This window comes from Chaetodon trifascialis, chromosome 21, assembly GCF_039877785.1.
Source record: "Chaetodon trifascialis isolate fChaTrf1 chromosome 21, fChaTrf1.hap1, whole genome shotgun sequence".
NCBI classification, from domain to species: Eukaryota; Metazoa; Chordata; class Actinopteri; order Chaetodontiformes; family Chaetodontidae; genus Chaetodon; species Chaetodon trifascialis.
In genome coordinates this window covers 756896-779852 of record NC_092076.1, presented here as the reverse complement: position 1 = coordinate 779852, position 22957 = coordinate 756896, and the positions used below count along the sequence as shown (strand labels likewise).

General features: G+C 51.8%; 1 protein-coding gene across 3 annotated transcripts in view; it reads left to right on the top strand.

Moving 5' to 3' along the window:
* The window catches only part of ankfn1a (ankyrin repeat and fibronectin type III domain containing 1a), a 67176-nt gene extending 50190 nt beyond the window's left edge, over nt 1-16986 (top strand). For all 3 annotated transcript variants that reach the window (XM_070991245.1, XM_070991244.1, XM_070991246.1), the window contains 12 exons: nt 3153-3252; nt 3745-3877; nt 4099-4215; nt 4517-4732; nt 4871-5037; nt 7376-7532; nt 7656-7824; nt 8115-8281; nt 11511-11733; nt 11822-12014; nt 12222-13073; nt 14358-16986. In XM_070991245.1, coding sequence (XP_070847346.1) covers nt 3153-3252; nt 3745-3877; nt 4099-4215; nt 4517-4732; nt 4871-5037; nt 7376-7532; nt 7656-7824; nt 8115-8281; nt 11511-11733; nt 11822-12014; nt 12222-13050 — 2471 coding nt within the window. In that variant the 3' untranslated portion in view covers nt 13051-13073; nt 14358-16986. The remainder of the gene's footprint in view (nt 1-3152; nt 3253-3744; nt 3878-4098; nt 4216-4516; nt 4733-4870; nt 5038-7375; nt 7533-7655; nt 7825-8114; nt 8282-11510; nt 11734-11821; nt 12015-12221; nt 13074-14357) is intronic.
* The last annotated feature ends 5971 nt before the right edge of the window (nt 16987-22957 follow it).

Below are 22957 nucleotides of genomic sequence, written 5' to 3'. Positions count from 1 at the left end.
CGCTCTGCCAGGGTCCATGAATGCCTCTTCACACACACACACACACACACACACACACACACACACACACTCTCACACACACACACACACACACACACACACACACACACACACACACACACACACACACACACACACACACACACTCTCACACACACAGCGGTGCCAGGGGACCCGTGTACATAAATAAGCTTTAATAAGTTCGGCCTTTCTGGATTATGTCCAGTTAATGTTTTAATATGTCACACGAGGAGTGTGTGTGTGTGTGTGTGTGTGTGTGTGTGTGTGTGTGTGTGTGTGTGTGTGTGTGTGTGTGTGTGTGTGTGTGTGTGTGTGTGTGTGTCTGGACTCATATTTAGCTGACTTGGTGTAGATGTAAAGAGGAGATGGACTTGGTGGAGTCGGATGAGGCGTCAGAGTTTTGTTTTTTCTCTTTTGGCTGAGTTTTCTAAAGCGTCACAGTTTTACTGACCTTTCTCTGAAAGCGTCTGCAGAATCCGTCCTGACGGGCAGCAGAGACCAGACAAAGCTCACTGTCATCACTGCAACTTAAACTGATCAGGGAGCAGTTTGAGGGTCAACACGAGCAACAAGATGATGTGACAATAATAAGTCTTATTACAGGGACAGGTGTGTGTGTGTGTGTGTGTGTGTGTGTGTGTGTGCAGAGCACTACACACTTTTGGACAGACAGAAGAAATGTCCCAAAAGTCCTTCGTGTGTGTTTGAATTCATGTTTACACTCAATTAGTCGTTATCCAGCTGTGTGTGTACATGTAATATATACCCACTCTGTGTGTGTGTGTGTGTGTGTGTGTGTGTGTGTGTGTGTGTGTTTGTGTGACTCTGCAGAGAGAGCCAAAAATAAATGTGTGAAATTAATCAGAGTGAGAACAAAGGTCCCACTATGGAGCAGCTCGTTTAGCAGCCTGCGTGTCTTAATGTGTGTGTGTGTGTGTGTGTGTGTGTGTGTGTGTGTGTGTGTGTGTGTGTGTGTGTGTGTGTGTGTGTGTGTGTGTGTGTGTGTTGTCCTGTTTGGAAGGATCCTCTCGCTCTCCGTCCACAGACGTCTGTCTTGGTCATCAGTTGTTTCCTCGTGGTTTCTTCGATTCCTCGCAGAATCGTATTATTAGAATCATTAAATATTCTCACGGTGAAGTTTTTAATTCACCTCAGACACACAAACTATCTGAACCTGAGGGCTCAGTCATTCGTCGCTCAGTGGTCAGGTGACAGCGCCCTCCGGTGGCCAATGAACGACGACTCCTGTCCGTCGAGAGCAAAGGAGGAAGTCAGGTGACGCTTCCTGTTTCCCACATTGGTTCCTTTGAACCGTGACCTTCATTGGCTAACCTTAACTACATGGTTATTATTGTAACCATGACGACAGAGGCCACCTCACCTTCAGAGAGTCTTAATTTAACTTAAGTTAACCCTGAAGGTGTCAGAACAGGAAAGAGTTTTATTTGTGAAGCTGGCGTGCAGGTCGAGGCAGCCGGCACTTCCTTTCTGTGTCTCATTTTCAGAAGTGGAGCAACATCACTGAAAACATGTGAGCAGGCCGTCGCCTCGCCAGTGTGTGAAGTCATTCTGTCTTCATTCAGAGCGACATGACCCGCTCGGCGCCCGTTATCCGCCCGCCAGAGCCCGTTAGCCTCCGAGCACACACGCAGCCTGCAGCTGAAACCAGCCCTGTGTGTGCGCGTGTGTGCGCGTGTGTGTGCGCGTGTGTGCGCGTGTGTCTGCGTGCATGTGTGTGTGCTGCTGAATGGCTCTCTGTTGACGCGTGTTGCAGCCTCTCGCTGCCGTCTCGCCGCGTCGTGTTTCGGAGGCGATGCGGAGGTCGTCCTCCTGGCGGCGGGTCGAGCTGTGAGGAAACACAGAAACGTTATTATTGTGAGCTCGAGTGGACGCAGAAGGTTTAATCTGACGGCCTGAGCGCTGCAGCAGCGGCCTGGACAGAAGGCCTGCTGACTGCAGCGTCCGACAGGCTGTAATTATCACTTTCATGTGAGACTCAAACCCAGAGCGGCAGGCCCCGCCTCCATCACAGCCCCTGAAACAGCAGACGAGAACTGAAAACGTATGGAAATCATCTCTGATATGAATCTGATGTTCAATAACTGCCTGACGTGAGGACGGTTTGACTGCTGACAGCGTGTCTTCAAATGTGTCCGAGCCAGAGATAACCTGTTAGTATCAGACGCAGTGTGACGTTTGGTTGTTTGTTGTGTTGATTCATGAGTGCGTTTGTCTTCCGCTTTGGATGTCGTCAGTTTTCATCTGTTAATGTGTGATTGGTCCCTGAATGTCCTCTGCTTCGATTGGACTGAACAGGATCCTAATCAATGAAACGAGTCACCTAACGTCCAGACTGTTAGCTGAAACAGACGGCGCGCAGTGACCTCTTCAAGCTTTTTAAATGGAACAAATTCTTCAGTAAACTGTAAAAAACAGCTTATAAAATGTCGTGAATGTGTCCGACAGGTTGGTTTCTGATCAATACGACGCTTTGGCTCAGCTGCTAATTATTAGTGTTAGCATGCTAACAGGCTAAACTTAGATGCTGAACATGGTGAACATTATTCATCATCAGCATGTTGACACCGTCATCATGTTAGCATTCGTATGTTAGCATGTAGCTCTCCTCACAGAGCCGTTCCTCCTCCTCCTCCTCCTCCTCCTCCTCCTCCTCCTCCTCCGTCCTGTCGTCTGTGCGGTGGGTTGTTGGTGGCGATCGATGACGTGTTTCTGCTGGTGGTCTGCGGTCGAGCCGCCAGGCGGAACAGAAGCTCGCCACCATGTTTGTGAGCGTTGGCCGGCTCCACGTCTGCCGTCTGTTTACAGCCAGTAATTATGTGACGCTTAATTAGCCGAAGTAAAAAGGGGCGCTGCGGTCTGGAGATTGGCATCGCTGTCCTGGCGGGGCGGCGGGGGGAGACGGAGGACGAATGGACGGATGGATGGAGGGAACAGAGATAGACGGCCGAACGAATGAACCAGATAAGATAACGTTCAGTCAGACATGGACGAGTGACTCGACCCGGCTGACCTCGTAAACACACACTGCTGTTTGTCGCTGCGCCGCCATCTTTGTCCGTCCACGCGGTCTGAAATGTCTTTGACTGATCCTGAAACGTGTTTGTGTGCAGACTCGTCAAAGCTCCAGAACCCGAGCAGGAAGCAGTCCGTCTCCAGAAGTCTGAAGCACCTCTTCAACTCCTCCAACAAGTTTGTGAAAACGCTGAAAAGGTTTGTGCCGACGCTCCGATGAAGATGATCCTCTTCTTCATCGATAAATCTCAGGTTCAGACTCAAACCAGCACTCACCGCAGCACCACGTGTGGATTCATCCGCCGCTGAAAACAGTCCCAACAGAAGCTCTGATTCCTCCAGTTCGTCCGATAGAAAGCAGAGCGAGCAGCTGTTTGAGGAAGTAACGAAGCTTTTAAACAGCAGGAGCCAATGAGCTGAGCCGCAGACAGGAAGTCAGACAGGACTGAGGGACGGACCAACGTGTTGTCGTTTGAGTCTGAACGCGAGATTTGAGGACAATAAGAGAAATGGAATAGCAGCAGAATCACTGAACGTTTGAATTTGTCTTTAAACTTCGTTTAATGGATTTTACGTCCAGACAGTTTGTGCATTTTAAATAAAGTCGACAGACGACACATCCTGTTTGAGACAGAGTGCCTTCTGGGAAATGTGTCTGAAGTCATTGGACAGACGTGTGTGTGTCTGCAGGGGCGTCTACCTGGCAGCTGTCTTCTACCATAAGGACAGTTTACTGGTGACGGCCGAGGACCAGATCCCCATCGTGGAGGTGGACGACTCCTACAGCAGCTCCCTCATGCAGGACTTCCTCTGGTTCACCAAGGTACAGCAGCGTGTCTGCGTCTTCAGCCGTCAGCTGTCAGCAGGTCTCAGCCTCATCAGGTGTTAAATGCTGCTCGGCGTGTTTTTAACCGGTGATCCGCTCGCTCCTCCAGGCGTCGGCCCGCCGCCCCGAACGCCTCGCAAATAAGAGCAGTTTGTTTTATGAGGCGCTGCAGTTTAATGACTTTGTGCAGTTAACTGTCTGTCTCTGCGTCTCTGCAGCTGTCCTGTATGTGGGAGGACGTCCGGTGGCTGAGACAGAGCATGTCGGTGTCTATGTCGTCGTCCTCCACCCTGCAGGCCAGGCACAAGATGCTCACCGCCGCCGGCCAGATGCAGGTCAGGACTGCGAGCGCTGAGCGTCTGACTCGCTTCGATGAGCTGTGGGACGCTTACAGGCGCTCGGCTTCAGTTATTTAAAGCTTCATTTTCATATTAACAACAGACCAATGAGTGAAGAGCGTCTCTCACAGTGAATGTCCTCATGAGTCTGAACATGTCTGCTCGCTCTGCTGCCCCCAGGTGGCCAAAGGTCCATGCATGCAGCTTTAATCTGCAGACAAACACAGTTTAATATCTGTCACCGCTGTGGGTTCGTTCTGTCACTGCGAAGCGTTGACGTACCCGCCTCTTCCCCCAGAGCCTCCTGGGAACTCACAACCTGGGCCGGGTCCACTACGAGCCCATCAAGGACCGCCACGGCAACGTGCTGCTGGTGACCATCCGCGACACGGAGAGCCAGCACTCGCTGTTCAGCGGGAAGTGGATGCAGGTGACCAAGCTGCAGAGCCAGAGGAAGTCCCTGTCCACGCCCGAGGAGCCGTACGCCCTCGACATCCTCATCATCACCATCCAGGTGAGGAAGGACGCAGGTCCACGTTTCCTCTAAGCCTCTGTAGTGAAATGTGTCCGCTGACCTTTGACGACGCTTCAGCTGAGCGTCCTCTTCAACGTCCTGCTGATGAAAGTCTGTCTCTCTGCGTCCGTCCTCCAGGACATTCTGGCGTACCAGCGGCGCAGCACGCACCGCTTGGCCCCCGGACTCTACCTGGGCTACCTGAAGCTCAGCAGCTCTGTGGACCAGATCAAAGTCCTGGTGTCACAGCGGACGCCCAACATGCTCTGTCACACCCGCATACGAGACAACGCCAACGTCTCCAGGTACAGCGCGCGCACACGCACACACACACACACACACACACACACACACACACACACACACACACACACAGTTTGTCTCAAAGGTCACGTCAGTCCAGAGACACAGAGGACATTCAGAATGAATCATGTCGCTGCTGAATAACGTGAATAAAGCGCAAACAGCTCGAGGCTGAACGGGTTGAATGAACCCGGTGAGATGAAGCCAGAGTTCCTGACTGGAGGAGGACACACTCGTCCCTGACAGCTGCTCTGATCTCGCTGATGTCTCGTGGAGCCCCGTAGAGACGTTCACGTCTTTGTTTGCTCTCATGGCGTCGTTTTCAGAGAAGACGCTGACGGCAGACGTCAAACTGTGATGGAGATGAGGTGAAATAATAACTGAGATGAATCTTTGGTGTCTGATTCAAGATGGAAACGAGAAGTCATCACATGCTGCAGCTGTGGAAACGCTCGCTCATGAATCAGGTCAGGTGGTCGCAAACAGCCAATAGAAGACAGCAGCAGCAGCGTCGGCGTCAGAGTTCATAACGTTTATTCCTTCAGTGGATGAACGTGATGAAACTCACCTGCTGCGGTTTTCATCATGCAAACAGTCTGCGTCTGTCCAAAGCAGCATGTGCACAAACAGCTGGATGGATGACATGAACAGGTGTCCTCACCTGTACATCTGAATGTTTCTGCTTCAGCCCAACAGAAAACCTCCAGTGTGACCGAAACCTGCAGAGTTCAGTCCAAGAGGACGCTAATCTGCCAGTGTTACATTACACAGTCACTGTCCTGTGTGTGTGTGTGTGTGTGTGTGTGTGTGCGCGTGCGTGTGTGTGCGTGCATGCTTTTCTGGATTTGTGTCTTTTGTGTTCGATCCAATCTGATTGGCTGTGAGCTCTGGGCAGGTAGAAGTATTTCTGCTCTTTGGCCTCCGTCGGAGGAATTTCTGGAAGCTGAACGCATTCCCACCTCGCAGAGATTGGAAAGTGTGAAGTGAGAAACTGTGTGCGTGTGCGTGCGTGCGTGTGTGTGTGTTCTGCAGCGTCATTGGTCGGATCTTGAATCCGCGGAGCTGCAGCCTGGCAGTGGCGTAGTTTCTCCATCAGATGTGGAAACCTGCGGCGCTGACTCAGCATCTGAGTCTGAGGGTCGTCGTTGTGTAATCGAGCCGCTTGTTGAGCTGTTTGTTTGTTTGTTTTGGTCGGAGGTGGCGGAGGTGATTACTCAGGTGAGCTGAGCACACAGAAGCTTTGTAACTCACACTGTTCAGAGGCAGAGAGGCCGAACAGAGCAGGTGAGTCAGAGATCCCACCTGTGGATCCACGTCTGGTCTTCAAGAACCAGAGACCAGCAGGCAGAAGAACAACGATCAAACTGAGAGGCTGAGGATTAGCAGACGGGGACAGACGGGGGACAGACGGGGGACAGACGGGGACAGACGGGGTCAGACGGGGGACAGACGGGGACAGACGGGGGACAGACGGGGACAGACGGGGTCAGACAGGGACAGACAGGGACCAGACAGGGGACAGACAGGGACCAGACAAAGACAGACAGGGGACAGATGGGGACAGACAGGAGACAGACGAGGACAGACAGCGGACAGATGGGGACAGACAGGGGACAGACAGCGGACAGATGGGGACAGACGAGGACCGACGGGGGACAGACAGGGGACAGATGGGGACAGACACGGGACAGACGGGGACAGACAGCGGACAGACGGGGGCAGATGGGGACAGACAGGGGACAGATGGGGACAGACGAGGACCGACGGGGGACAGATGGGGACAGACAGGGGACAGACAGCGGACAGACGGGGGCAGATGGGGACAGACACGGGACAGATGGGGACAGACAGGGGACAGACGGGGACAGATGGGGACAGACGGGGGACAGACGGGGGACAGACGAGGACCGTCGGGGGACAGATGGGGACAGACGGGGGCAGATGGGGACAGACAGGGGACAGGTGGGGACAGACAGCGGACAGACGGGGACAGATGGGGACAGACAGGGGACAGATGGGGACAGACAGCGGACAGATGAGGACCGACGGGGGACAGATGGGGACAGACAGGGGACAGATGGGGACAGACAGCGGACAGATGGGGACAGACAGCGGACAGATGAGGACCGACGGGGGACAGATGGGGACAGACAGGGGACAGATGGGGACAGACAGCGGACAGATGGGGACAGACGGGGACAGACGGGGACAGGGAGGTGCCCTTCCTGCTGATGGACCGTCTTTAACACAGAACCGGATGCTGCAGCTCTTTGAACTGATCTGCAGTCTGTCCTCACGCTGGCTGTGTGTCCTGTGTCCATGTGTGTGTGTTGCGTTCAGGGAGGAGTGGGACTGGATCCAGACGTTGGCGGCGGCCAGAGAGAAGGAGAGCGAGGAGGCGGGGCTCAGGCCCGAAAGCCACGCCCCTTTGCTGTACTACGAGTTGCAGACAGGGATCAAGTCTCTGCTGAAACACCTGAACCTACCTCTGCACCAGGTGAGGCGCGGCACGTCAGACGTGACGAGCAGGTCGGACGGGCTCCGTTCAAATCTTCATCTTCAGTGATTATCTGAGAGTCTGAGGATGTTCTGTAAGTGTTCTTCATCGACCGTGTCGCAGGCTCGTCACTTCCGTCTCTACAGTCAGGAGGTGGTCGAGCTCGGCCACGGCGTCTCCTTCCTGCTGCTGCTGCCGGCGGCCGACAACGTTTGCTCCGCCCCCGGACAGTCCAACCCCTACACGCCCCTGTCAGGGTTCCTCCACCTCCCGCTGCAGATGTTTGAGCTGGGTAACAACATGCACACACACACACGCACACGCACGCACACACACATGCACAAACTGTAGGACACGACTCTCAGAGCAGGAGGCCGAAGCCTCTTTTCACTGGTTATCATTCAGACTTTGTGTCCCCTCATGTCCAAAGTTGTTGTCCAAAGACACACAGTGATCACAGTGGACGAGATGTTCTGTCCTCCAGAGACGTGCAGATGAGACTCCCTTTACGTTGCTGGTGTAAAAGACTCTGCTGTGACCTGTTTTAACAGCGGTCGTCCGACCGTCTCTTTCTGTGTTCAGTGCACTTCTGCACCTACAAAGAGAAGTTCATCAGCCTGTACTGCCGTCTGTCCTCCGTCCTGGACCTGGACGCCCTCATTACCCAGCAGGCCCTGCGAGAAGCCATCACTGACAGCGAGGTGGCCACAGCGAAGCAGAGGCACCAGCTCATCCTGGACTACATCCAGGTGAGAAACCCCCAGCAGCACCTCATCTCAGGTACCGGTCTGATCCAGAGTCCGGGTTTCAGCCAAGGTCCAGATCCACCAAACCCGAACCAGTCAGACAAATGAAATATAAACTAATGATGTCATTGGTTTGGTCGCACAAAAATGCAGTCAGATCAGATCAGATCAGATCAGATCAGATCAGGTCAGATCACATCAGATCACATCAGATCAGATCCGATCCAGTGAGAAGTGAGTGACAGCAGGACCAGTTCTCTGATCTGTTGGTCTGTTGGTCCACGTGGTGAGACGTGGAGGACTGAAGAGTCTCCAGCTGAGGGACGCTTGGACAAAGTTTGAAGCTGAGCTGGGATCAGTTTTCAGCCTGGACCTCGTAAATGAGAGCAGACAGTCATCAGACGAGGGCCGCCGGCCCCTCAAAGACGACCTTTTCATTAATCTCATTTTTAATATCATTTTATTTCATATCCGCTTTCTTTTCCCCGAAAAAGAGCAGAAAAAACGAGGCGCTGCGCAAACAAACGAGTCGTTAATCCAATTTGAGATGTTTATTGATGCAGTAAAGTGTAACTGCTGGGAGTATCAGCTGTTAAACAGCTTGTTTTTGTAGTGTCAGAGAAGTCGTGAAGCGGCCGCTCGCCGCTCGCCGCTCCGCCGCCACCAGGCCAGAAGTATGAAAGCAAACCGGTCTGCAGATTTGTCTGTGAGGAGCCCACCGCCGCCGCTAATGGAGCCGACCACAAAGCCACAAGGGTGCTCTCCAATCACAGCGCTGCCAGAGGGGCGTGTGCGTGTGTGTGTGTGCGTGTGCATGTGTGTGTGTGTGTGTGTGTAACATCTGTCTAGCTCTCTGTCTGCGATTTTAGAGCTCGGAAAAAAGTGGCCCCCCGACCACAAATTGCTCAGAGGGAATGTCAGGGGAAAAAATAATACCAATCAGAGCGTGTGTGTGTGTGTGTGTGTGTGTGTGTGTGTGTGTGTGTGTGTGTGTGTGTGTGTGTGTGTGTGTGTGTGTGTGTGTGTGTGTGTGTGTGTGTGTGTGTGTGTGTGATGGAAGACAGTAAAATGTTGATGTGGAGGGCCTCGTCTGTCAGCGCCAACATGTGGACCTCTGAGGACCAAACAAACGCTCTGAGCTTTAAAAAATGATTTTATTCTACAAAAACATCTTCGTTTTCCTTCACAGGGTCAAACTTAAAGGGTCTCCTCACAAAAACACGTGTGTCCCAAAAATGTTTCATTATTGGAATTTAAAAAATCACTTTCAGGGTCCAAACTCAAATCCAGAACGGTCCTCACAAAGATAGAACACACACACAGAGAGTAGGCTAAGCTGGGAGGTCCTGACAGCGCCTGTGTGTGTGTGTGTGTGTGTGTGTGTGTGTGTGTGTGTGTGTGTGTGTGTGTGCGTGTGTGTGCGTGTGTGTGCGTGTGTGTGCGTGTGTGTGTGTGTGTGTGTGTGTCTGCAGTGAAAGTGGGTTAGCGTGAAGATGACGTGATGCGTCTAATTGGACGGTTTGTTGAGACTCGCCACATGTTGATGGAGGAAAGTCTCAGACGGCTGCAGGATCGTCTGGAGGCTTTTCTTCTTCGGTGGTGTCGTCTGGAAACATGGCAGACGTGTCATCAGAGCGGACTGAACGCTGATTGGTGTAGGTCAGGTTTCTGGTGAACGCTCTGTTCCGTCGTTGAGAGGTTCGTCTGTGAACGCCTCCTTGAAGACAGTCCAGTCAGTCCAGTTTGTCCTGAGGGGACTGACGCTGAGCAGAGAGCTGCTGTATCTGCAGTCCGTCTCTGTCTCCGTGTCTCACAGCAGATGCGTCTCCGCTCTTGAAAATCCCTTCTATCATTGTGGCGGCGACGGCTCAGCGTCAACGTCCATGCTGGACTGTCCTCTGAGCGTCCTCACAGGCTCGTCCTGGTGGACACGCTTCAGTCTGAGGGAGGACGAGTTCTGGCTTCAGCGGGTTCTCCACCGTGAACACCATCTCAGCTCCTCTTCCTCGTTCGTCTCCTCGTCATCAGTTCCCCTGCAGCGCCTCCACCTTTAAGGACACGTGTCTTCGATTAGTGAGGTTACCTGTTTTGCACCTGTCTGAGCAGCTGCGTCCTCACACCTGCACGCTAAGGCTAGCCTTAACGCTAACCATCGCGTCCTTTATCCACCAGTCTGCTGCTTATTTTCACAATGAGTCGATCATCTCGTCGATAAAACGTCAAAGAAAATGTGGAAAATGTTCGTCACAGTTTCCAGAAGCTGAAGTGACGTCTTCACGTCTCCAACTGTCCGTCCAAAAGACAGACTCTTCAGGGACTGCAGAACCTGAAGGAAGCAGCAAAAAAGGACTGAAATCATTAATCGATCACTTCATTTTCCTTCAATCCACTAATCAATTAATAGACTGATTATATACAGTGTGTGTGTGTGTGTGTGTGTGTGTGTGTGTGTGTGTGTGTGTGTGTGTGTGTGTGTGTGTGTGTGTGTGTGTGTCCATCACACACAACCACCAAACTAAAGTTTAGAGTTGACGTGTGGACAGAATGGATGACGTCAACGTGAGGACGCTGGAGTGAGATGTTGGTAAACAGACGGAGACTTCAGCGTCCCTCTGTGGGACGAGCAGGAATGTCCTCCATGTTTTTCCCCGACAGACTCGCTCTGCCATCGCAGCCCCCGAATTCTTTCCAGCCGAGTCATCACTGCTGTTAGCCTCCCGCTGTGTGTGTGTGTGTGTGTGTGTGTGTGTGTGTGTGTGTGTGTGTGTGTGTGTGTGTGTGTGTGTGTGTGTGGCTCCTGCTTTCTGTCAGACAGTCGGCTAATTGCTGCTTAACATTTTGTCACGCTTCATTCTCTTCAAAGGCAAACGCACACACACACACACACACACACACACACACACACACACACGAACGCACACACACACACACACACACACACACACACACGAACGCACACACACACGCACACACTTCACTCCTGAAACCTTTGACTGAAAATGTAAAATATAACAGAGGACAGAAGTTGACAAACTTCAGACATTAAAATTGTTCAGAGGAAACTGCTGCTGAGTCCTCACTAACAACAACAACAACAACAACAACAACAACAACAACAACACCTTTTATGTCTCATCCGTTTCGTGCCTCTCGCCTCTGATTAGCCGCTACATTAGCCAGAATCAAGCTAACACGTAACGTAAATGTCGGCTCGTCTTCGTTTGTCCTGCAGCAGCTGGACGAGATGCGTCGTGATCTCCGCTGGATCACCGACGCCCTGCAGTACGCTCGCTACAAGCAGCCTCGCGGCGGTGTACCGATCACCTGCCTGGTGGACGCCAACGCACCGGAGAGCGACTCCGGCCAGCAGAAGACCGACTCCACGTCCTCGACCATGGACTACCTGCCCACACCTTCCCCCTCACCTGAACTCCGCAGAAGGAAAGCCATCAGCGGTCAGTGGAGCTTCAGTCTAGATTCAAAGGTTTTCCTAAAAACACCTTAAACAAACATTAAACTGACCCTGAATCTCTCTGCCGTCAGACTCTCTGCTCGGCTCAGATGAGGACGGGTCCTCAGAGGTCTTCCTGCCGACGGACAGCGACTACGACTCCAGCGACGCCCTGAGCCCCCGTGAGCTGGACCTGCTGTACTCTCCACCCCAGGATCTGTCCCAGCAGGCCGTGCACTCGCTGGGCGGCAGCGCCCCCGACGTGCTGCAGATCCACGAGCTCAGGTCTGTACGTCGGCTCGTTCGCAGCTGAACTCCTCTCAGACTCTTTGTCTTCGTCTTTGTGTTGTCTCAGATTCACCTTAATGAAGTTACAGGTTATCAGCAATGAAAACAGCGTGTCTGACCTCAGCTCTTAAATGTCCTCGCTGTGTCCATTTGGTGTCTCCTGGGGTCTAACGAGTCCTGTCTTGGTTTCATCTCGTCTCTCAGGTACAGCGTCTGCCCGCCCAAAGACCTCCCCCTGTCCCCGGTGCTGAAGGATCCCTCATCTAAAGACGCTCCTCTCTCCTCACCCCTCCTCCCCCACTCCCCCTCTCTATCCAAAGACTTCCCTCTCTCTCCCTCCGGTCTGCCTCACTCTCCCTCCCTCTCCAGGACCCTCCCCACCTCTCCGTCTGTCCCCCTGTCCCCCAGATTTTCCAAAGACTTGCCTCTGTCCCTCCCCCTGTCCCCGGCACTGTCCGACACCACCAAGACTCTGGAGGGCCTCTCCCTGTCCAACAGCCACCAGGAGAGCGTCGCACCCCTGAGGGCCCTCGCCAACCCCCCCGCCAAGCGCAAACTTCTGTCCAGGAGCCACCGGGGCCAGTACTTCAGCGGGGCCCAGCGCTGGCTCAGGGGTCACAGTGGGGAGAGTCACACCGGATCTTTATCTGAGGGGGTCTACACCAAGCAGCTCGACCCAGACCTGCCTCTGCCGGGGGACCTGCCCTCCCTCCAGGGCACCACCTACGTGAGCCACGCCTCCTGCGTCCTGGAGAGCCGGAAGGGCCGCCACCGGGAGCCGAGGCCCCACGTCCGCCGGATCTTTGTGGAGCCCTGCAAGGAGCTGTCGCCGGGCCACGAGAGGAGGGGCTGGGAGGAGGAGCGGGGGGGAGGGGCGGCGGAGCAGGTGAAGGCCGCAGGCGTGTCGGTGGTCGTGGCACAGGCGGAGTCTGGAGGGGAGGAGGAGGAGCCAGAGGGAGCCTCCACCCAGGACGTAGACTCAGACGACCAAACAAATGCCCAGGTGTCAGAGATACTCAGCAGCACGCTGTAGGAGAGCAGCTGAGGAGGCGGCAGGTCAGTCTGCACCGGAGACGTCTTACAAACAACGAGACACAGAGACACAGAGAGACACAGTGAGAAGCAGTGACACGCAGTGAGACACTGAGAGACGCAGTGAGACACACTGAGACGCAGTGAGAAGCAGTGAGACACTGAGACACAGTGAGACGCAGTGAGACACTGAGACGCAGTGAGACGCAGTGAGACGCAGTGAGACAGAGACACAGTGAGATGCAGTGAGACACAGACAGACACAGTAAGACGCAGTGAGACACAGTAAGACACAGTGAGACACACTGACACGCGGTGAGACACACTGACACACAGACAGACAGTGAGACGCAGTGAGACACAGTAAGACACAGACAGACACAGTGAGACAGAGAGACACAGAGAGACGCAGTGAGACACAGAGAGACGCAGTGAGACACAGACAGACACAGTGAGACGCAGTGAGACACAGTGAGACGCAGTCAGACACAGTGAGACAGTGAGACACAGACAGACATAGTGAGATGCAGTGAGACACAGAGAGATGCAGTGAGACACAGACAGACACAGTGAGACACAGTGAGACACAGTGAGACGCAGTGAGACACAGACAGACACAGTGAGACGCAGTGAGACGCAGTCAGACACAGTGAGACAGTGAGACACAGACAGACACAGTGAGACGCAGTGAGACGCAGTCAGACACAGTGAGACAGTGAGACACAGACAGACACAGTGAGATGCAGTGAGACACAGAGAGACGCAGTGAGACACAGAGAGACGCAGTGAGACGCAGTCAGACACAGTGAGACAGTGAGACACAGACAGACACAGTGAGATGCAGTGAGACACAGAGAGACGCAGTGAGACACAGACAGACACAGTGAGACACAGTGAGACGCAGTGAGACACAGTCAGACACAGTGAGACAGTGAGACACAGACAGACACAGTGAGACACAGAGAGACGCAGTGAGACACAGACAGACACAGTGAGACACAGAGAGACGCAGTGAGACGCAGTCAGACACAGTGAGACACAGTGAGACGCAGTGAGACACAGAGAGACGCAGTGAGACACAGTCAGACACAGTGAGACAGTGAGACACTGCTCAGCAGTCAGCGTCAGCAGACTTGAAGAGTGTTTTTCAGTTTGTGGTCAAAGAAAAGTGGAAAAACGTGTTTGAACACTTCATGTTCTGATGATGATTGGAGCTCAGACTGGGGTCAAAGGTCAAGGGTCAAACCTGGACGTCAGCTGCGGGGTCTCACGTCTCTGTCCTCTGTCTCTGTCTGTCTGTCTCCACAGTGACGCCTGGCCGGCCGTCCTCAGACTGGGCAGATTGTAAAGACACTGAAGTTGCTGGTTCAACTCCGCCTCGCCTCAGAGCCCATGGCCTCGACTGTTACACTAAACAATCAATGCAACAACAAGCGAGCGCTGCTTCTCCGACAGGAACTTTGCACACCTCGACCGTCCCTCAACCACGACCGGGCGCTTTGATGTTTGCGTCTCGTCCCGAACCCGAACGTCTGTCAGAGCTCTCGATCTCTGAAACGGCTGCCGGAAAGTTTCCTGCAGGTGTTTTTTTGTTGTGTTCGCGGCCCGTCCTCAGAGCGTGGAGTCTCCTCTACTTGAAGTGAATGTACAGTTCAGTCCGTCTGTGGTCTCCTGTGACGATCGACTCCCGTCCTCAGCCGACGTTCCTTTGAGCCGCCCGGCTCTCAGGGTGGTCCAGTCAACCTGTGGTCAGTTTGAAGAAGAAGAAAAGTGCGAGTGTCACGCTGGGGGCCGCCTCGGCCCCTCGCTCACACCACTACAAACCTGAAACAGGAAGTATTTTTCTGCTCTTGATTGAAGCTCTTTGCTCTGAGATGTTGATGAACAGTCCGAGCTGCGTTTTGTTGGCATGAAGTAGTTTGTTTGTTTGTTTGTTTGTTTGTTTGTTTGTAGCTGTGGTTTTTTTCTGGACCGAAGCTTGGTGTCCAGTTTGTGCCTCCCCCTGGTCAGCATGACGAGGTCGGGGGTTGGGGGTCGGGGGGTCCGGGGCGGCCCCGTGGCCCTGTGGCCCTCGGACTCCGGCGGTGTTGCTGTTGCGCTGTCGTGTTGACTTTTCATCCGGTTTGTCTGGTGGTGTTTTCTCTTCTGTTGCTGTTTTCTTTAAGAGAAACGTCGTGAAGCTCCGACCCGCCGGGTTCTTCTTCTTCTTCTCTCGTATTTTAAAAGTGCGTTTTTAATGTTTGCACAGCAATTATGGAATAAAAGCTAATTGAATATATTGATGCAGTTGGGCATTAACTGTGGCAGCTTCTATCGTCAATGACTGTAAAAAGGTCCTTTCTGTCCTCTGAGTGTCGACGGCGAACGCCTTTGAAGTATTCATGTGCAGGTTTTGTCTGAATGTGTAGCACAGATACTGCAGTACTCTCCAGAGGCTCAGCCCTACGGCCAGGAGGACACAGGAAGTCCTCTGAAGCACACGGCTTCAGCAGCCGCCTCGTTCTGACGCTTCAGCTGGACATTTGTTTTTTTGTTTGTTTTACGAGAGTCAAAGGTTGATGTCAGAGTTCACGGTTCAGTCTGGAGGACTTCTGAGGACCTGCTGATTTCATGCTCACGTTTTCATTGGTGTAAGAATCGAGATCCTCGTCCTCACAGTCCACCGTGTCGCACCGCCATGTTTCTACAGGAGCCCGGAGCGGACAAACCAAACACTGGCTCTAAAGAGACTTCCAGGTTTTTGGTGTCTTCGGTGTCCACTGTCACTTCAGGACACTCAGTCTGTTTCAGCTGTTTGCAGCCTGCAGTCTCACCACTAGATGGCACTAAATCCTGCACACTGGTCCTTTAAGAGTGACGCTAAAGCCAGGAGGGATTAGCCTAGCTTAGCATAAAGACTGAAAGCAGAGGAAGCAGCTAGCTTAACATGCTACATCTTTACTCTGCAAAGGTAAACATGACCGTTTACTGTTTTATAGGGACTGATGGAGGCAGGCTAGCTGTTTCCCTCTGCTTCCAGTCTTCATGCTAAGCTAAGCTAAGCTAACCTTTCTCAAGGCTCATTTCCTGCTGCAGACAAACGAGCGCTGATCCAGATTGAAACAGGCAGCTCACCTGGTGGACGGCACACCTGGCCGATTTCTTTCTCTTGATTTGATTAAAATGCAGAGAGAGAAACGACTCAGTGAACCAAATGATTTGTGACGAATCAGCACGTCTCAGTGACGGCCGTCGACCTTCACGTTCATCCTGGTCGCTGTCGGACATCATCGCCTCTGATCGTGTTCTGATCCGCCTTCGTGGAGGTGACGCCGTCCGTTTGTTTGCAGTCTGTCCGTCTTGAATCTCAAATCTGACGTTCAGTCAAAACTTTACTGACAAACAAAAGTTCATCTTTAATGTGGAGCCGCGAGACGAAGGCTTTTAGAGACTCCTCACGAGTGTCTTCATGTCTGTCTTCACGAGTGTCTTCATATCTGTCTTCACGTGTGTCTTCATGTTCGTCCTCATGTCCATCTTCAAATGTGTCTTCACATGTGTCTTCATGTCCATCTTCACATGTGTCTTCACGTGTCTTCATGTCCATCTTCATGTGTGTCTTCATGCCCGTCTTCACATCTGTCCTCATGTCCATCTTCGCGTCCGTCCTCACGTCCCTCATCCTCCTGGCGGTCTCGTCGTCCTCCAGGATTCTGTCTCTGTCCGAACTCAAACGAGCTTCTTTCTGTATATTTTGATCTTTGATCTTGAACGCATCGTGACCCCGTTTGACTTCTGACTTTATTTATTTGCAGAAAAAAGACGATTGGTGTTTTTTGTAAAATGGTTTCTGGTGTTTTCATGCATTTTGACCTTTTGCGACCTCTGAACTCACATGAATGGACGTATTTTAACGGCTGAAATAAACTTTGTCTCATGTGGATGTTGTGCACTTAAACCCGAGTTTGTCTTTAATGTCGCTGTCAGACGCCGGCTGCAGGTACGAAGTCACCTGGTCACCTGGCACCTGATCACCTGATCACCTGATCACCTGGTCACCTGGTCACCTGATCACCTGATCACCTGGTCACCTGGCACCTGATCACCTGGTCACCTGATCACCTGGTCACCTGGTCACCTGGTCACCTGGTCACCTGATCACCTGATCCAAAGAGCATGTTAACATTGTCAATACTACAAAACTAAACTCTAACCCAAGAGAAAGTGATTGATGCGGCGTCTCCTGCTAACTGAAGTACATCTACACAACTGCTGTAATGAAACACATGGGAGGTATTTGTACTCGAGTACTTTCTCCTCATTACTTTGCACTGAATCTTTTACTACATTAATGGAACGGCTTCAGTTCGTTCACAGATTCACATGAAGGGTTTATGAAATCTCATGTTTTGTCTCAGACGTGAAGTACAGCTGAGACGATCGGTCCTGATTCTACTTTAACTGAAGTAACATTTTCACTGCAGTACTTTAACTTAACAGAGTATTTGTACAGTGTGGTATTAGTACTTCCGCTGTAGTAAAGGATGTGAATATTGCGTCCGCCTTCAGTCCTGCAGTACTTTCTGTCCAGCCTCGTGTCTCTGAATCAGTTTTCATCACCGCGTCCTCGTCCTATCTGAGGCATTCTGGGTATGTGAGTCAAGCTCTGCCAGTCAGAGGTAATGTGACACGGCTGTCAGACGGACCAATCAGAAGCGGCTCTGCAGAGTTACCTGTGAGCTGAGGCGCTGTCGGATCGTCAGCTCATTATTGTTCCATCAGTGAGTTTACTGTGGAGCAGCTGCCGTGTACTCACCAAGTACACAAGCACAGTACTTTAGACACACTGCTACTTCCGCTGAGTATTTCCACTTCATGCAGCTTCACACCAAATATGGATCAATGTGCTGAAAACGAACAAACACATGATTTTACTCATCAGGTGATCAATGAAGAGCTGAACTGACCAGCTGTGACCACACATCTGCACCGATGACCTCAGACAGCAGCGCTGATCCACAATCAATAACCTTCGATCAATAAGCAACGAACAGCAAAGATACAAACAGCTGCAAGAGCACGAGTACAGGCCGCAGGTGTGTGTGTGTGTGTGTGCGTGTGCGTGTGCGTGTGCGTGTGCGTGTGCGTGTGCGTGTGTGTGTGTGTGTGTGTGTGAGACTCACCATCCATACAAAGTTCAACGAGCAGGAGAGCCTCAGCAGGTCACTTCCTGATTGGTCGACCATCAGACTGTTTTTTTCACATTAAACGGGCAGAAATCAAAATTTCAGCCGCTCTGACTGCTGAGGGTGAAGTACCAGAGACCAGGACCAGGACCAGGACCAGGACCAGGACCAGGACCAGCAGACAGTCCATGTGGATCCAGAACAGCTCTCAGGTACTTTGGTTTTGTCTCGGACAGAAGTTTGAGGCTCAGTTTACAGGAAGAGTAAATAGATTTTATATTAACACATAAAGTAAAGCTCTGCTCAGCAGGAGGAAGTACTTCAAGTAAAAGTGTAGAAATACTCTGACACAAGTAAAAGTCCTGCATTCAAACAAAGTACGAAAGTATTAACATCAGAATACGATTAGAGTACCAAAAGTCAAAGTGCTCGTTATGCATCCGGCCGCTTGCAGAATCACATATTACTGATCGATCAGTGTGTTCATCAGTACAGTTCAAAGTATAAGTACCTCAAACTCTGTACTTCAGCACCTGACTGAGTGTACTTAGTTCCTCTCAGCGCTGCCTGCAGGCCTGAGCTGAGGTTTCATTGGCTCGTGGACAGAAAGGTTTCTGGTTCCACTTCCTGTGAGCCGCTCCGCTCTCGCGCGGCTGGCGGGCCGAGCCTGCAGCGGTCGGAGGACGCCGCGTGGGAGGTGTGAACCAAGTGGAATCTCACACCGCGGCTGGCAGCGAGTTTTCCCGCTGGAGCGCTCGAAGCATTCGGCAGCGTCGGTCCAGACCACAGGATCGCTGGAGGACCACCACAACCAGCAGAGACGTCTCCCAGATCCAACGATGGATGGATGGATGAATTAGATAGAATTCACAAATATAATCAGTGACAAAAAAAGAGCACTGAAAACTCTAAAAGTACAAAATCGAAGCTGCCGCTCGCGACGGCGCCGGAAACGGCTGCATGAGCTGTGCTTAAACCATCTGTCCTGAGTGCTGTTTGACCTCCACCTCTGAGGTCCTCCACCTGAGGTCCACCTGTATCAAACCTCAGCACCACAAATCATGTGTTCACCAGAGGCCAAAACACTCTTTTAGGTTTGGACTGATCAGGTGATGAGAAGACAGTCAGAGTGAAGTAATATATTACCTTCAAATGAAAGTAACTCGTACTGTGTAATAGATTACATTTTGAAGCCTGCAGGAGGACAAACGCCGGCCACAAAAACCTGAAAGTGTTGCAGACTCAGAGTTTGGTTTGTCCGCTCTGGGCTCCTGTAGAAAGACGGTGGACTCTGAGGAAGAGGAGCTGCTCCGTCTGTGGAGATGAAGACTAATGAAAAGTCTTCTTCACTCTCGAGTGATTAAACACTGAAAACAGACTCTGAGCATCACAATTAGAGTTGTGTCAGTCCATCCTGAAAACTTGAGTCTGACATTTTAATCTGGATCTGCTGGATGGAGCGCAGGACGTTCAGGGGACGAAGAGGCTGGATGTTTGGCTCACAGCGAGCAGGAAAAACATCTGCTGAAACATCTGCATCTCAGCGAGTCTCGAGGAAGTGAAGATAAAGTTTTCCTGCGGCGTCTTTGAAATGAAAATTCTGCTGCGGAGAAATCTGAGCCTGATAAGAGCCTGTGTGTGTGTGTGTGTGTGTGTGTGTGTGTGTGTGTGTGTGTGTGTGTGTGTGTGTGTGTGTGTGTGTGTGTGTGTGTGTGTGACCTGTCTCTGCCACCTTGAAGCCTTCTCACCCAAATGGACCGTCCAAATTGCTCCGTCTGTCTCTCCATCAAAGCTCGTACTTGCGGGCTGAACGACACAAACAACAAACAGCTCTGAGTTTTATCTCTGCGGGTCACGAACGAGGCGGCGAGCTGCTGCTCCTTCATCCTGGGAGGCCGTCTGATTCGCTATTAAGATTAAGCTAACGTTGGAGGCTAACATCGGCCCGTCCAGTGATCCGCCGCGCTGGGCCGTATCACCGCGCTCTGCAGAATCAAAGGAAACGTGATTCAGAACATGTGGATCGTCCGTCCGTCCGTCCTGGAAAGAAGAGGGAAAAGACGGCGTCCGTCTTCGGGCGGCACGCTGGAATCTGCTGCTAATGGCTGCTCACGCTTTGATGATAAGTGAAGGTGACCGTTTCAGCCTGAGAGGCTTCTTCTAACCCACCGATGGAGGACGAGGCTCTGATCAGGGTCTCTGCAGGTTCAGCAGGTCACATCGAAAACCGCCTTAATGCCACACGTCATTAATACATCAGAGCGTCCACACTGTGAGGCCGGGGACGCAGAACATGCCCGGGGCGAGTCAGCCTCTGCTGGGAAACGGGGGCGCGCCCCCCCCAGGCTGGACTGAGTCAAAGAGGTCCAGCATCTCCGGGTCTGACTGACGGTACGATGACGGACGGGGGGGTCGGTGCAGCGTCAGCAGGCAGGAGGACCGCGGTGGTTCAGAGAGAGCTGATCCAGAAGGCTTCAGCTCACCTGTCCTCTGCGCTCCAGGTCTCACCTGAGGTCAAAGAAGAAGGACGAGCAGTTTCCTCTGCAGGCTGCCTGGACTCTGACAGACAGGACGAGGAGCTCCGGCCTGCAGAGGGAGGCCTGCTGGTCTGATCAGGATCAGGATCAGGATCGACCCAGAACGTGCTGTGCCTGAGCTGTCCAACATGGAAGCTGCTCAGACGCTCAGTGGACTTTTCCAGGAACCTCAAAGTCCTCAAGGCCTCCAAATCCATCGCAGCGTGAACACGAGTCCCCCAGGGGTCCGTCTCTGCGACCCTGATATGGAAGTGAAGGATGAAAGGTTCACAAAGAGAGAGGAAGTCTTATCTGAGCCGCGACTTCCTGTCCACAGAGATACGACAGTTTAGCGGCGCCCGTCACACACTGTCACATCAGCGGGCCAGAAAATTACCCACAAATCCTTCTCAGCAGCAGGCGGGAGGGAGGAGGTAACAGAGTTCAGGGCTGGGAGAAGAAGAAGAAGAAGAAGAAGAAGAAGAAGAAGAAGAAGAAGAAGAAGAAGAAGAAGAAGAAGAAGAAGAAGAAGAAGTGATGATTTAGGGACTACATCTGATTCCACTGATGTGAGTTCAGTCTGGATGGAAGCCAGGATTCGTCTTCCTGTTCCTGCTGGTCGACGCCGTGAATCCTTCGCGCTTCCTCCGGCCGACAGCTCCTCTCGTTCAGGCTCAGACTGCGATCCTTCAGACAAATCCGTCATTTGTGGCCGTGTGAACGAAAGTGAGTGGACCAGTCGTGTCTCCGCTCAGCTGACGGGACGCGTCCTCGCCGCAGACGTGAAGGTGCTCAGAGTCCGGCTGTGATCTTATAAAGAAGCGTTTCCTCTCACTAATTGCCTTCAGAGGACAGAAAGCTGCCGCTGGTCTCAGGTCACATCATAACTGCAGTGTTACAGCTCCGTGTGGACACATTAACCCAACAGGGACCGGCCTCACATTCAGGGACCGGCCTCACATTCAGGGCCCGGCCTCACATTCAGGGCCCGTTTGTCTCGTCCAGGTCGTCCAGACCAGCACAGTCCACTCTTTATCTCAACCGACTGCGTCTCAGACAAGAGCTGCGTTTTATCGGCCTCATAATTCAACTTTTACAGCGCCGGCAAACATACCAACAGCTCCGGCTGCCGGAGTCCAGTTCACTGAACTGTGACCTCTGAGAGTCATTCATTCATTCATTCATTCATTCATTCATTCATTCATTCATTCATTCAGTCAGTCATTCAGTCTTTCATTCATTCATTCATTCATTCATTCATTCATTCATTCAGTCAGTCATTCAGTCTTTCATTCATTCATTCATTCATTCATTCACTGGCACCTGGAATTAAAACTTTAACTCTGTACCTTTTAACAGCCTCTTCAGCCTCGTTGTTCACTCTTTAAATCATATTTCAGAGATGAAAACAATCAGCTAATCCTGCACAATGTGTGCAACACACACTAACACACACTAACACACTGCAACACACACTAACACACACTAACACACTGCAACACACACTAACACACTGCAACACACACTAACACACACTAACACACACTAACACACTGCAACACACACTAACACACACTAACACACTGCAACACATACTAACACACTGCAACACACACTAACACACACTAACACACTGCAACACACACTAACACACACTAACACACACTAACACACTGCAACACATACTAACACACTGCAACACACACTAACACACTGCAACACACACTAACACACACTAACACACTGCAACACATACTAACACACTAACACACACTAACACACTGCAACACACACTAACACACACTAACACACTGCAACACACACTAATACACTGCAACACACACTAACACACACTAACACACTGCAACACACACTAACACACTGCAACACACACTAACACACACTAACACACTGCAACACACACTAACACACTGCAACACACACTAACACACACTAACACACTGCAACACATACTAACACACTGCAACACACACTAACACACTGCAACACACACTAACACACACTAACACACTGCAACACACACTAACACACTGCAACACACACTAACACACACTAACACACTGCAACACACACTAACACACTGCAACACACACTAACACACTGCAACACACACTAACACACACTAACACACTGCAACACACACTAACACACTGCAACACACACTAACACACTGCAACACACACTAACACACACTAACACACTGCAA